Source organism: Panthera tigris, chromosome A3, assembly GCF_018350195.1.
Source record: "Panthera tigris isolate Pti1 chromosome A3, P.tigris_Pti1_mat1.1, whole genome shotgun sequence".
Taxonomy (NCBI): Eukaryota; Metazoa; Chordata; class Mammalia; order Carnivora; family Felidae; genus Panthera; species Panthera tigris.
In genome coordinates, this window is record NC_056662.1 from 134,701,648 (window position 1) to 134,716,431 (window position 14,784).

Below are 14,784 nucleotides of genomic sequence, written 5' to 3' on the forward strand. Positions count from 1 at the left end.
TCCAAATTGCTTAAATCGTAAAGTTTATTCGCTCTCCGTTCAGCTAACGTTTTCCACCTTTAGCCCAGTTGTGAATTTTTGACTCTTCCCCATAGGATTTTGGTTTTCAGCCGGCCTGACCATCATCGTCCAAGATATCCTCAGCTAAGCAGTGAGCACACAACGATACGTCCAGACAGGCGTGTGAAAGCTGCCGCACCAGGACAGCGATACCGTCGACGGCGGACTTCTGGCTGATAAGCTGCTCCCACCACCGACTGGGACCCGAATGCGGGCCTTGGGTTTGGCCCGCGCGCACATCGGGAGACACCCGGGTTTGAGAGTCAGCGAAAGGAGAGGGGTAAGTCCCAGAAGAGGGAGAAGCGCTCCCCGTTTGGGCAGTCGGAGCGGCTGCTAGGACTCGGGTGGGAGTGAGGGCCAAAGAGCCGGCCAGCGGGAGGGTTGAGGTTGAGCCAGCGGCCTGTGGGTAAGGGGTCTGCACTGAAGGGCCAGTGAGGGTGGGGAGCAGCGGAGAGTCCCGATCTCTCTCTCCCTCTCTAACGCGCTCGCGCGCACACACACCCCACCCGGGACGTAAACAACAGCGGAGGCATCGGCAGTGCGGGGCCTGGGGCCCCCGCCCCCTCCCCGCCCCCAGCGCCGGGCCCCGGGCACCCTCGGGGTGCAAGCCGGGGCGGGGGGGGGGGTCGTGCGCGCCACCCGCGGCCGTCCCCTCCCCGCCGCCGCCGTTCCGGGCGCGACCGCGAGAGGGCGGAGGAGGCCGAGGCCGAGGCCGCGGCCGCCCCACCCCTCCCCCACCCCCTCCCCCGCGCCCCGCCCGCCGGTCACTTCGCTTTCGATTCCCCGCTGGCGGGGGCGCCCCGGGCGCGGCGGGGGCGGGACCGGACGGGGCATGGCCTCCGCCCTCGGCCCGCGCGCCCCGCTGCCGCTCGCGCGTCTCCGCGGCGCCCGCGCTCTGGCCATGGCGCCGCCGCGCCGCTTCGCGCTGGAGCTGCCGGGCTGCGGCCTGGCCCACTTCGCCGTCGGCGGGGACGCCCCGGGCGCGCGCCTCGACCCCCGCGTGGCCGCGCTCCTGGGCCCGCCCGGCCGCAGCTACTCGCTGTGCGTGCCCGAGGCGCCGGGCGGCGGCTGCGCGGCCCGGGTGCGGGCGGCCCGGCTGCACCAGCGCCTGCTGCACCAGCTGCGCCGCGACCCCCTGCGGCGGTGCCAGCTGCGCCGGCTGCTGTGCTACGGCCCCGGCGGCGGCGCGGGCGGCGTGCAGCGCGGCTTCCTGCTCCGCGACCCCGGCGACAGCCCCGACACCCGGCGCGCGCTCTTCTCGCTGCTCGGCGACGCCCCGGGGGGCCCGCGCCTGGGCGAGTTCGTGGGCGACGCGCACCAGCAGGTGTGGCAGAGCCTGTGGGAGCTGCGGGACGGGGCGGAGTGGCGGCAGGTGGGCCCCCGCGAGCGCGTCCTGGCCGCCCCGGAGCCCGCCCTGCACCCGGTGGTGCCTGACCTGCCCAGCTCCGGGGTCTTCCCGCACCGGGAGGCCGCCCGCGCCGTTCTGGAGGCGGTAAGAGGCCTGCCCCTTCCTCGCACTCGGGGTGGAACCCCCCCCAGCCCCCCCCAGACAAGGAGGAGTGGGTTCTCGGGTGGGGGTGGGGGGGCCGGTCTATCCAGCCCGGGCGCTGTTGCCGCGGGGAACTGATTGACGTCCCTGGGCAGATGGGGCCGTGAACCTGAGTGCCGGCCTCCGGTTTAGACGTCGCGGCTCTTTTCTGGATCCTCAGCCGCCTGGAACTTTCCCTCCGAGGCGGCAAGTGATGGATGTCCCGAGGCCGCGCTCGAGTTCCTGCCCTGAATGCGCGGGGAAGGCGCTGCGGGAGGAGGAAAGAGGCCGCTGGGTGCCGGGAGGGTCATGCCATCTGGGAAGCCGTCACACTGTTGGGAGGCCGGGACATGAGTTTTGGGGAGAAAAGGGCCAGGGTTTGGGGTTTGAGAAACGCGTACTGAATCTGTGGCCGCCTGCTTACCGGCTGCCCATGCAAGCGGCACAAGCCCCCTGTTTTTCCTGTCTCGTCTGTGAAACACTCCCCTTGAGGTGCTTAGGACAAGGAAACATCTGGGACACAGCAGGTGCTCCGGGAAGGAGCACTGAGAATCTTTTCTCCAGGGCAGCCTGGGCAGGGCCTGGGGTGTCCAGACTCGACTTGCTGAGGCTGCGCAATGGAGTTTATTCAGTGCCTTCTGCAAGCTTTTGGGATAGTATTAAGGAGTGGTGAAGAGGGCAGGACCAGTCTCCTGGGTTTAAATCCAAACTCTGGCATTTGTTACCTGTGTCACTTTCAGTTTCTTAAACCCTCCTTGCCTCAGTTTCCTTAGTCTGTAGTTGGGAATAATAATGCTGCCACCCTCGCAGGGTTACTGTGAAGGCTGGCCATGTTAATCCTGGAGAAGCACTTAGGAGATTAAGCGTGTACATAAACAAACGTGTGGTCCTCGCTATAGAGCGGGAGAGCAGAGGCGAGAACTTTGAATGCCCAGCACCTCCTGTGCTGCTCCCTGGTGACCGCAGTGCAAGGCTGTCTTCTCCCCTCGTAGCGGGGGCAGGAAGGGACCGGCTGACTGCTTCCGGGAGCCACAGTCCTAGCTGGTTTCCCACATCCCACATACTGTGCCAAGCGGGGCCTGTGCCCCCCCCCCCCCCAGTTGTGGCCTTCCCTCTCCTTCCTCTGGGGTAGCTGGCCTGTAAGGCTGAGGGATCTCAGCCGCTGTCACCTTTTTGAGCCAGAGCTATTCAGTATAAAATGGAGGGACTCAGCCCCTCTCAGGTTCAAAATTGCTTTTCTTTTTACATGTGTATTTTTGAGAGAGAGAGAGACAGAGAGAGACAGAGCACGATCCGGGGCAGGGCAGAGAGAGGGAGGCACAGAATCCAAAGCAGGCTCCAGACTCTGAGCTGTCAGCACAGAGCCCGACGCAGGGCTCAAACCCATATTCCAGGAGTGGTAAGATCATCACCTGAGCCGAAGTCAGACACTTAACTGACCGAGCCACCCAGGCGCCCCAGCCCCTCTCAGGTTCAAAACAGCATGATTTTGGTGTGGTGTGAAACACGACTTATGTCTTATTAGCGTTGGGCAATCTTGTTCTCAGCAATCAGATATTGCAAAAGCCCCGTTGCCTCACTACGGCTGCACACGCGTTGTTTTACAGTGTATACCCTTCATTCCTGAGGCCCAAGCAGTGCTCGACCTGGTTGACCAGTTGCCGGAACAAGTCCACAAAGGGAAGTTCCCGGTCATTGCTTTTGAAGGACTGGATGCCACAGGTAATATTACCTTTCAGTTACAGGCAAGGAGAGACATTGATCTCTCGTGGGAATAGACAGGGCTTCACAAGTACAACTTTATACAGAGTTCAGCTCGTAAGCTTCACGGCAGTGTCTGGTGTGTGCCACGCACAGAGCCGGGCAGGCGTGCGATGCAAAGGTGAATAAGGCCTTGAGTGGGAAGCCAGGGGAGGGGTGGAGGGGCTGAGCCTCAGGTGCTCTGGCGACCACGAGAAGGCACTTAAGGCAGCCTCCGCGTGGGGGACGGAGCGTGGTTGGGGTGGCTCCCGTAGGGCTGTTTTCAGTGCAGATCAGAGCAGGTCAGCTGAGGAAGACAGAAGCGGTCCTCCGGGCGGAAGAAACAGCGTGGGCCGAAGAGAAGGGACTTGAGCCGGCCTGGGGGCATTTGGGAAGCACAGGCCATTCCGAGGACCCTTTGGAAGTACTAGGAAGGTGGGGGGCAGAAGCGTTGGAGCTGGCAGAGACCTCAGAGTACAACGGACATACCCACACTTGGCCCAAAACACAAAAGTAGGAGTAGTAAGGCTGTAAAGGCGGCGGGAGAACAGCCAAGGACAAGGTGGAGCCTGGGCTGAAGTCACGTGGTTCAGCGTGAGGCGGGGCTCCCCGGGCGCAGAGAGTGTGAAGGAGCAAGGAGGTTATCCCAGGGCCAGGAGGTCTCTGCCAGAGTTTATCATTGCTTTGTGATATCTTTCAAGTGTTCTGATACCACACTGAGCAAACCCAGGTTCCTGAAGGTCTGCATCTTTTTTTTTTTTTTTTTTTTTATTTTAAATAATCTTGGTAGGTAATGAGCTACGCCGGTTTACGGGTGGAAAGAGTGTCTTTGCTCCGTCTGAGTTCATCTGAGCAGTTTGGGAGTGATACCGTGGCCATGGTAACGAAGCCCTGTGTTTGTATCTGGCCCGCAGGTAAAACCACTGTGACCCAGTCAGTTTCAGACACACTCGGGGCTGTCCTCTTAAAGTCGCCACCTGCTTGCATCAGCCAGTGGAGGAAAATCTTTGATGATGAGCCAACTATCATTAGGAGAGCTTTTTATTCTTTGGGCAATTATATTGTGGCTTCTGAAATAGCCAAAGAATCTACAAAATCTCCTGTGATTATAGACAGGTAGGTATGAAGATCCTATGAGTCTGGCATTTTGTTCCCCAACGTGTAAGTGTGTGTGTGTACCTACGCATGCATGTATTCAACTGTGTATGTTAAGTCAAACCGCGTGATGATAAGAATAGGAAGAATGCCTATGCTTTATTAATCACCTACGTCACAGGCTGGCATTTCGCTAAGAGCATGCATACCATTGTTCGATATCTGGAACAATTATGCATGGTTAGTGGATACTACATGTTATTCCCAATTTACTGATGAGAAACATAGGTCTTCGAAAGGTCGAGGTGCCTAGGGAACTCAGGGGTTGAGAGTCCAACTTCGGCTCAGGCTGTGATCTCACAGCTTGTGAGCTCGAGCCCCACATCAGGCTCTGTGCTGACGGCTCGGAGCCTGGAGCCTGCTTCAGATTCTGTGTCTCCCCTGTCTCTGCCCCTCCCCCGCTCATGCTCTGTCTCTCTCTCTCTCTCTTTCTCTCAAAAATAAACATTGAAAAAAAAAAAAAAAAAGGTTAAGTGACCTGCCAAGTGACTAAGCTAGAAATGGTGTATGAGGATATTGGCCAAAGGCTGTGCTTTTAGAAATTGATGCTTTCAGTGGTTCATTTGTTCACCGGCTTATTTGTAAAACACTGATTGGGCATCTCCTATGTGCCAAAGATCGCTCTCAATTTAGGGGATTCGGCGGTCCGTGAGCGAGACGATGCCCTGCTTGCGTGGAGCAGACATACTGTTGCAGGAGAAGTTGATGGTCAAGTGCATAAACAGCTGTGATGCTATCAGAGAGTGATAAATACTCCGAAGAGGGTAAAGCAAAGTGGGTATGGCTGAGGAAGGCCTGTATAAGGGGGTAACATTGATCTGAGCCCTGAACGCCCCAGAAGAGGTGGAAATGAAAACTGTGGAGGAACAGCGTTATGGACAGCAGAGTCAGTAAGAGCAAGGCCTACAGACAGAAAGAAGTTGACATAATCCAGGACTAGAAACAGGCCAGTGTAATGAGCACATAGTGGACCGGGGGCTGCTTTCTGGGTGAATGAGCAGAGAGAGAGAGAGAGGCAGAGGATAGAGGAGAAGGGCCCGTAGGCGGAGAGAGTGTGGGTTTTATTCTGAGCGCCGAGGGGAGCTGTTGGAAGGTTTCAGATAATGAAGTGATGTAAACTGATTTGTGTGTTTCCAATTCCATATGTAAGAAATAGCTCAACATACCACACAAATGGATGAAAGCAAGTTATCCTAGGCTTTAAATCACCGGGACTCGGTGGTACGGAAATCACAGTCGCGATGAGATCGCAGCTTGCTCTCATCAGGTTGCTGAGAACCAGTTAAAATGCCCTAATGCCCAGAGCTCAGAGCTGGCGCTCACGTGCATGGATTGACGCCCTCCAGGGTGCTGGTGGGGGTGGAGGGCTAGGAGAGCGGTTTGTGGAGACACAGCAGAGTGGAGACCGCTTCACCGCCTGAAGAGACCGAGATGCCTTCAGCTGTGTTCAGATACTGAAAAATGTGAAAAACCAAAGCCCATCAGTAAGAGAAAGGGTGCATAAATGCCAGCGTATTTGTAAAATGGGGCCCCATTCAGCCACATAGACCAGTGCAGTGTATCCCTGTGCAGAAATTACAAAACCGTAATCTGAAAAAATCGAGTTGCAGACGGGCGTTGAGTAAAATACATGCAAATTAAGACCAACTGTAGAGTACGGAGGGATGGAAGGTTATTGAGCAAATTCAGGAGAGGGCTAGGGAAAAAACGCACGGTCGATAAAAAGTACAAAAGGTCATGAGCTGCATTTGTGTTATTGCTTCGCATTACGTGAATGTTTGTTGCCGTTTCTGCAATTTTGCTTATTTTTGGAAAGATAAGCAACCGTATTGAAGTATGACAAGAGTTCAGGAAAAAGCAGGAGTCATAACTGTAAATCTCAAGGAATTTCAAGTAGGGAACACACCCAAGTATAGCCCGCACCCGTGTCTGGACTTACGACCTCAGCATCCCCCATAAAGCCACCTCCTTCTCCCACCCGGTCACCGTCCGTTCTCCCCTCCTGCCTCCCTCCCCCCCCCCACCCCCCCCACCGTGGTAACTGCTGCCCTGACCTCCATCACCGTAGACTTGTTCCTTCTGTTTTTGAACTGCTTGTCCACGCAGGTGTGCATTACTGCTCTTTGCGTCTGACGGCCTTCATGCCGCGTATGATACTCCCCTTGCTGCTATGAACACGTTTTAACGTTTTTGTTTTATTTTATTACTATTTTTTTTTATTTTGAGAGAGGGAGAGAGTGTGTGTGCATGGGGGAGGGGCAGAGAGAGCCAGAGGGGGAGCGAGGATCCCAACCAGGCTCTGCACACTGTCAGTGCAGAGCTCAACACAGGGCTCGAACCCACGAACTATGAGATCGTGGCCTGAGCCGAGATCAAGAGCCGACCGCCTAACCGACAGAGCCACCCAGATGCCCCTTGCTGTGGACATTTTTTACGTAACTCTGGTGCCTGTATATCTGCAGTTCTGGTGCAGAGATGCCCATGACTGGAGCTGCAGGGGCGTGGGGGTTCACATGTGTTCGACTTCAGCAAATATTCCAGAAAGTTTTTTGAAGTGGTTGAAACAACTCACAGCCACCCCCACTCCCCACCAGCAGTGTTTGAGAATTCCCTTTGACTCGCATCCTGGTCAACACTTAGCATCGCCAGCCTTTTATGCTAGGCTTTCCCCTTGTTCAAGCTGGTTTGCCACATCTGGAAACTTCTACCCCTTTCTTGAAATACCTTCCCCTGTACTTTTCTGTACAGGCTTTTCTGTAGCTCTGCAACACCCCACGGAAAGGTGGTTCTGAGCGTGTGCAGGAAATAAAGCCTGAGGTGGTGGGTTGCCGGGCGAGAGGAAAACAGTGAAAATGAGTTAGAAGCCGGGTACTCTCGTCGGAGCGACCATGCTGGGAGGTAGTTTTAACTTCGGGGATGGCAAGGTGGTTATTTCAAGAGGTTGAGGGTTGGCAAGAAGGGTGAGAAACTGCATTCCTTTGTGGGACTTCTTTGGGGGATGTTTTTGCCCCGTTATTAATAAGTGAATCTGCCGTATTTGAGATTTTTTTTTGTTTTCATGCAGTGTCCTTTTTCAATGAGAAAGCCTGAACTTCTCCTCATATGGTGCGACTTGATGAGGCACATTGTTTCCTCCGATGTCCCAAGTCCTGAAGCTGCACTGGCTTCTGTGTGTAGGTGGATGCCGATCCCCTCTGCTCCCGGCTTCCTAATCCGTTAAAGGGGAGAGAGCCCTCCTCGCTTCCCCACCTACCATTAGGACTGGTGATGAATAGCCATTGAGTTGATACAGGGAGAAGTGCTTCGAAATAGCAAATCGCTATGAAGATACAGAGCGTTATTATAGAAGCTGCGTATAACGTGTGGACAAATTGCATCTGATTTGAACCCATGTGGTTTCCCTGAAGGCAGAATGGAAAATACTAACTAGCGGAGAGTCTGAAATTGATGGCCAGAGGGTGTGATTATTTGAAATGAGCCACGGCGTTGTCAGTGAGAGAGCTCTAGCTATAGAAAACCGGGCTTCCATTTTTACCTTGATTTTCCTTCTTTGTGTCTGGGAATCGTCGGCAATTTTGCTCTTTAAAGAGATACTGTATCACCTTGTCAAACGGGAAGAAAAGAGCAGTTATTTGTTGTCTGGGTGGGCTTTGTTCATGTGTAAAGATTTTAATGAAATCCATTTTAGACTATACCCTCATCTAGCTGAAAAAAACGAGGGAGACAGAGTAGTTTTTGATGGTGACTGTGGTTAAGGTTGGCAACTTAATCACCCTCATTACCTTTAAAAGTCTATTCTTGCTGATGGTTTTTCTACAAAAGGAAGGCTTTTAAAATTAAGATGATATCAGCCTCGGTATTCATAGCTGCGTATTTAATTCAGTGAACACGGAACATGTGCAAAAAAGCAGAATAAATTGTAGTCTGGCTGCCAAGAAACAGAAAACCTGGACCCTTCGTGGATTTATTCGGCTTGGGAGACAAGATGCATCTGAGACAGAAGGTGAAAGCACACGTTTGGAAATGGTGACTCAGGGATGCGGCACAGAGAAATGCTTCCGGGCAGGACTCAAGGAGCTGGCCGATACGGTGGCCGCTTCTGGAGGTGGATGAGGGCTTCGAAGGATGGATGGTGTGAGAATTGCTCACCTCCCAAATTAATTTTTGTTTGTGTCTCCTTTTCAGTACTGTCTGTATTACCATCATTTGAAAATGCAGCTTTAGTTATAAGCAGTGTCCGCTAAACATTAGGGATTTTCTTTTAAAAAAAATTGTTTTTAACGTTTATTCTGAGAGACAGAGACAGAGTGCGAACAGGGGAGGGCAGAGAGAGAGGGAGACACAGAATCCGAAACAGGCTCCAGGCTCTGAGCTGTCAGCACAGAGCCCGACAAGGGGCTCGAACTCACGAACCGCGAGATATGACCTGAGCCCAAGTCGGACGCTTAACCGACTGAGCCACTCAGGCGCCCAACATTTGGTGTTTTCTTTTTAATTTAATTTTATTTATTTATTTATTTTTTTGGTGTTTTCTTATAATGACAGTGTGATACACAGATACGGTCTATGTTTGCGGCAACTGTGGAAGAGAAACGGGGTTTTGCATGCTTTTCATTTTCCCGATGAGGAAATTGAGACTACATTGGCTTAAATGAGTTACCTGTGTCCGCAGAGGAAGTAGGTGGCAGAAGGTAGATTAACACACAGCTCAGATAACACTGTGAATTCGTTTGGTAGATACCAGTCTGTCCTTTTCACTGGGAAAAGTAGTTCAAGTCTCCAATGATTAAGAATTTAGGATTTTATTTAAAAAAAAAATTTTTTTTTTTTAACGTTTATTTTTGAGACAGAGAGAGACAGAGCATGAATGGGGGAGGGTCAGAGAGAGGGAGACACAGAATTGAAACAGGCTCTGGGCTCTGAGCTGTCAGCACAGGGGCCCGATGCGGGGCTCAGACTCACGGACCGCGAGATCGTGACCTGAGCAGAAGTCGGCGCTCAACCGACTGAGCCACCCAGGCGCCCCAAGAATTTAGGATTTTAAAACATTAAAGTTAGTAAGTTGAAAATACAGACAAGGATGGGGCCATGGGTCCTTCTCCACACTGGAATGTTTGTAACTGTTTCATAAATATCTGTGATGAGAGTCCTTTGATATTGAATTTGGAGTTTTGTAGCCTCTTAAAATTGGAATACGACATGGGCAGGTCAAGATTATAATAAGCTATGCCAATTAATGAAATGATTCCAGTTTAGTCATACGCACACCCAGAGAACATTTATTGTGTACCTACTGTGTGCCACACGCTGGTTTCAGGTTTTGGAAGGCAGGAGTGACTAAACAAGAAATTTTCTAACGGAGGAGCCCGAAGAGGTCATGCCTACAAACAACTTGCCTTTCTTTACCGTGAGAAGTTCTTCCGTAGAGTCGGGCGTGAGGGGCATCGGGAGCCCAGAGGAGAAAACAGCGAGCTCTCTGTGGGGCTCCGTCTGAGTGGGACTGTGCAGGCAGAGTAGGAGCTTTGCTGACTGAGAGCCTCCCTCCCGCTGGAGGAAAGTGTGAAGACAGGCCCGCGTGGAGCCGTGCGCCTGGACACACACCATAACTGTGTCTTCATGAGGCTGGATGTTTCCGGCAGGCAGTGGAAAGCCGTTGGGCGTTTTGGAATAGATGTTCTTTTTTTTTTTTTTTTTTTATTAACATTTATTTATTTTTGATAGAGAGAGAGCACAAGTCGGGGAGGGGCAGAGAGAGAAGGAGACACAGAATCTGAAACGGGCTCCAGGCTCCGAGCTGTCAGCACGGAGCCCGACGCGGGGCTCGAACTCACGGACCGCGAGATCGTGACCTGAGCCGAAGTCGGCCGCTCAACCGACTGAGCCGCCCAGGCGCCCCCAGATTGAGTTTTATTTATTGAACAGATTGCAATGCAGGGAAAACTTGAGCAGAGCCGTGCTGGCTTCAGCCTCTCGCGCGGCAGATTTCCAGGTGCACCTTGACCTCGGCCTCTACAGATGGAGGTCTCACTCGTCCTCTCCTTCCCAGGTACTGGCACAGCACGGCCACCTACGCCATTGCCACCGAGGTGACCGGGGGGCTCCAGTACCTGCCCCCGGCCCATCACCCTATATACCAGTGGCCCAGGGACCTGCTCAGACCCGACCTGGTCCTGCTGCTCACAGTGAGCCCCAAGAAGAGGATGCAGAGAATTGAGGGCCGGGGCGTGGAGCGGACCAGAGAGGAAGCTGAACTGGAGGCCGACGGCACGTTTCGTCAAAAGTAGGTGTCCCGATGTGAACGGCAGGGGTTCCTGGCCGTGGCGGAGAGCCAGGATGGGCGCCGGCTTTAGGAATGTGGAGGAAGTGACGTTGTTCTCGTTGTTCGAACCCGAGAGGCAGCGTCCCCCAGGGTAGTTCAGCTCCTTCTGGCGGTGCGGTTCCCACACGGCCACAGCATTGGTGACGCACGGCCACAGGGCATCGGGGCTTCCTTCCAGTCCTGGCTGTGCCAGGAACAGTGTGAACCCGGGGAACGCAATACACATTTCTGGGTCCTGGTTCCCCAGTCCTAATAGAATGGGCACAGAGTGCTGTCCGATGACCTCACTGTGACTTTTCCTTAGAAGGTGCTTCCCGTGTGTCAGGCATCTGGGTCCGGACGCTCTCTGATGCGCACGAGGGCAACGTCAGCCGTATTTTACGGTTTACAAAACAGGCTCCAAGGATGAAGCGACTTGTCTGGATTTGCATAGCTACTGTGTAGTAAACCTGGGATTAAAATCGAGATCTTTTTCGATTTTAAAGGCAGCGCTTTTGTTTTCACGAGAAAGCTGTGGGACGGTAGCTGGAGACCCTGGACCAGAGCCTCACTGTCTTAGAGCCGAGGTTGAATCCGTTCCGTAAGACTGGTTTGAAAAGCCAAAACGGAGTAGTTTATACAAATAAACAATCATAGCACCGCTGTCCTAACACAACCCTGTTCTAAATAGTTAAATAACAACTCGGCTGTGCGCAAAGAAACCGTGTCAGGCAGTTTACTCGTATTAATTCAATTAGGCCTCGTGACACATCACCGGGAAGGCATTATTTCAGCCCTCGTTTTACAGGTGAGAAAACCGAGGCGGAGGGGAAAGCAGTTTGATGAGTTCACTGAGCTAGTGAGTAGTAAACAGCACGTGTGACAACCACACGCTGTCACGCTTCCCGAACGCCACCGGCCTCCGTCATTCCTACGCGTCAAGGCTAGCTAACACCCGAAGGAGCTCTGGAACAACCTGGTGAATTTTTCAGAGACTCGTCTGTGAAGACAGTGTCCGTGCCCAGGGCCTCTGGCTTGTCTGAAATCCCTCAGGGCACAGACTGTGGAGCGATTTCCTGTGTGCCCAGTTAGTTCACCTCTTGGAATCTGCTACTTTCTCTGCAGAAATGGGGGTGACATGGTTCCCTTCCTCAGGTCACCCTGAGTATGAAAACAGGAGGATCACGCAGGATGCTGATGCCTGTATAGAAAACAGGTAGCCGTAAAGGCTAGCTACTACACATTACTCTGAATTTGTTATTTATTAACCAAAACGTGTCACACGTCTCCTGCGGACAAAGCTAGCGGCCGAGGGCAACAGCGAGATAAATCAGATGGGGCCCTGGCTGTGTGCATCCTGGTGGGGAAATGGCATTTGTGTGTTGAGCCTTGTTAAAAAATAAGCCAACTCTTTTCATTTCTGCCTGTCCCCAGGGTAGAAGTGTCCTATCAGCGGATGGAGAACCCCGCCTGCCACGTGGTCGATGCTAGTCCCTCGAGAGAGAAAGTCCTCCAGACGGTTTTAGGCATAATCCAAAATAATTTTAGCTAATTGTAATTACTCCAAAATGTAATTCTGCATTTTGGCAGATTGGATGTTGTTTGATACATCTAGGCCCACGGCGGGGTACATGGTGTTCCCAGATTTCTGTTGCATAACCATGGCATGTGCTAGAAAGCCGAAGACCAGACCATTTCGATTTTACCTACACCGTTATACTCCCTTCTGACCAAAGGACGCATCAAGGTTGAGACCGTCAACGTTCCAGCCAGAGATCAGTGATTGCTTTCTTCAAGTGTAACAAACGTTTTCCTGGAACGCGTTTTCAGCTACGTTCCTACCAAATCCCTCCAAGTTTTGTCTTATCCAGAAAGCATGAGGTATACAGAAATAACCAGGAAGATCTTCCAAATCAGTGGAAGCCCCTCCGGCCCCTCCCATACCTCCTCCTGGGTCACTGATAAGACCCTGATGTGACATAGTTACCTCCTTCCCTATATGGCCTCACTCCATCATTGGGGGGCTCAGCCCTGATCCTAGAGCTAAATGCTCCTGAAGAAAGGGTCCACGTGTCCTGGCTGTCTGAGGACAACGCCCACAGGGTCACCTTGTGGGTAGGCGACATTTACAAAGAAGACATCTGATTTGTGTCTCACAACCCCTGAGACGATCCCCTCGTGGTCAGAGTCAAATATAGAGACTGCCAACCCAGATGCTCTCAATACAAATATACCAACCCACTTTGGATTATGTTCTGTTTATTTATGTTCCTTTCCTTTCCTCTGAAAACACGGGTTTGGATATAATGAGTGTTTTGGACTAAACTAGATGCATTAAAACTTAGCCAATGCAGCAATATATTTATGTTGATATTTACATCATGTTTCTGCTCGGTGGAGGGGCTATGCTTTACTAATTAAAATCAAAGCCAAGAAGCTAAAGGCAGTGCTTGTTGTGTATTTTCATTACACAGATTTAATTTATCTTGCTAAATAAGCACAGTGGATCCTGGAATGGGGTTTCTTAGTAAATTATCTTGCACTTGAATGTCTTATGATTACATATGAAATCAGCTTTGAGATCTGTTTGCTTAGGAAAAAGAAATGGCTGAGGAAAGAGGAAATTTAATAGCTATGTGGCCTTGGGTGAGTCGCTGAACATCAATAGCCCATGTAACTTGATCTGAAAAGTGATAATCATCCTTTATTTGTATTAAGGAGTCGGCTGAACCAGGTGATTACCTAAAATCCCTCTGGTTCTAAGATAGATGAAGCTTGCAACTTGTTTTGGGGGGAATGTCTTCTTGCCAAGACATTTAAGTCTTAGACAAGGCCTTATCCGGTTATGTGGGGACTTGAATTATAATAAATTTCATATTAATAACTGTATCATACTGTCTTTCAAAAGAATTCCAGGTAATTTTTATATAATATATTTGCATATATAACTATGTAATTGGTTTCTGTTGAAAATATTTTTTAAAGCTAATAAATAGCATTAGGTTTCTGTAAGACGTGATATCTGTGTCCTTGGTATTATTTAGTCTGAACATTTTGAAAAGCTTGTGTTGGCAGTCTAGAAAAACAAACATTTAATGCCTGCCTTCTGTACCTCGCAAATGAGTAAAGTTGTTGGGATTGTCCAGTTTATGGTGGTGTCCCCCATATATGTTGGTTTTTCTGAGGCGTCCCTCCAGTGTGGCTTCCTGGAATTTTTGGTCAGCAAAGTGGGGAGGTGTGAACTCGTGGGCCAAGTGGGATCTCTGGTCAAAGTGATTTCAGAGGAAGGGGGGTGTGTTCACTTTCTTGTAAACACTGTTTCAGGAAAGTAGAATCTTTTCTTCATTGCAGATATTAAGAAGAAGAAATCGTTCTTTGTACACTTGGGTTCTTTCACGCACCGATAGGTGTGTGATTTATGAGCATGAGACAAGACGGCATCTCCTACCCAGAAACTTGATGACAAGGAATCATTCGCTTGGCTCGATTTCGTGACAAATTGGGTTTCGCTTCTGGTCTTGTGATAGACCTTTGGTTGTCCCAAGTATTTATTCTCCCTTTCTTCCCCAGTAATAGAATTTTTGACTTGACACATGGCTGCCAAGAATTATGAGTACATTCCCAAGGCTTCCTTGCAGCTAGAGTGGCCAACTGGGCACGTATAGGTCTTCCAGGAACCTGTGAGCAGAGGGGCGTATGGAGCGTCGCTTCCTCTGCTGACCCTTCACGCTGTCTGGTATTCGGCGGTGACAGTGAGCCTTCCTGGGACCGAGGGACAAGGGTGACACTGTGGAGGTGCAGAGGCAACAACAGGAGGCTTGAACGGAGGCTGCCTTCATTCCTGAAAACAGATGTGGACGAGGGATGAATGCGTAAAGGGCATAAAGGGCATCTACTTAGGGAAGGGCCGTCAGGCAGACCCAGGGCACTATGGTACCTCAGATTCCTCCTCGTCCACAGCCTGCCTCTCTCAGTGGCACGTCCTGAACTCTTTTTTGTTTTC

The 14,784-nt window shown here is 51.6% G+C and overlaps 1 protein-coding gene across 1 annotated transcript; it reads left to right on the forward strand.

Moving 5' to 3' along the window:
* Window positions 1-892: 892 nt before the first annotated feature.
* CMPK2 (cytidine/uridine monophosphate kinase 2) lies at window positions 893-13,793 on the forward strand. Its single transcript, XM_042982566.1, has 5 exons — window positions 893-1,552; window positions 3,196-3,310; window positions 4,243-4,444; window positions 10,530-10,763; window positions 12,216-13,793. Exons 1-5 carry the CDS (start codon window positions 893-895, stop codon window positions 12,331-12,333), a joined length of 1,329 nt encoding a protein of 442 aa, XP_042838500.1. The 3' UTR covers window positions 12,334-13,793.
* The last annotated feature ends 991 nt before the right edge of the window (window positions 13,794-14,784 follow it).

Bases quoted from the DNA above. Each gene is read 5' to 3' on its own strand.
- CMPK2 (XM_042982566.1), top strand. From the start codon at position 893: ATGGCCTCCGCCCTCGGCCCGCGCGCCCCGCTGCCGCTCGCGCGTCTC. The intron at 1,553-3,195 runs GTAAGAGGCCTG...GTTGTTTTACAG, and splicing joins CCCGCGCCGTTCTGGAGGCG to TGTATACCCTTCATTCCTGA. The intron at 3,311-4,242 runs GTAATATTACCT...TCTGGCCCGCAG, and splicing joins TGAAGGACTGGATGCCACAG to GTAAAACCACTGTGACCCAG.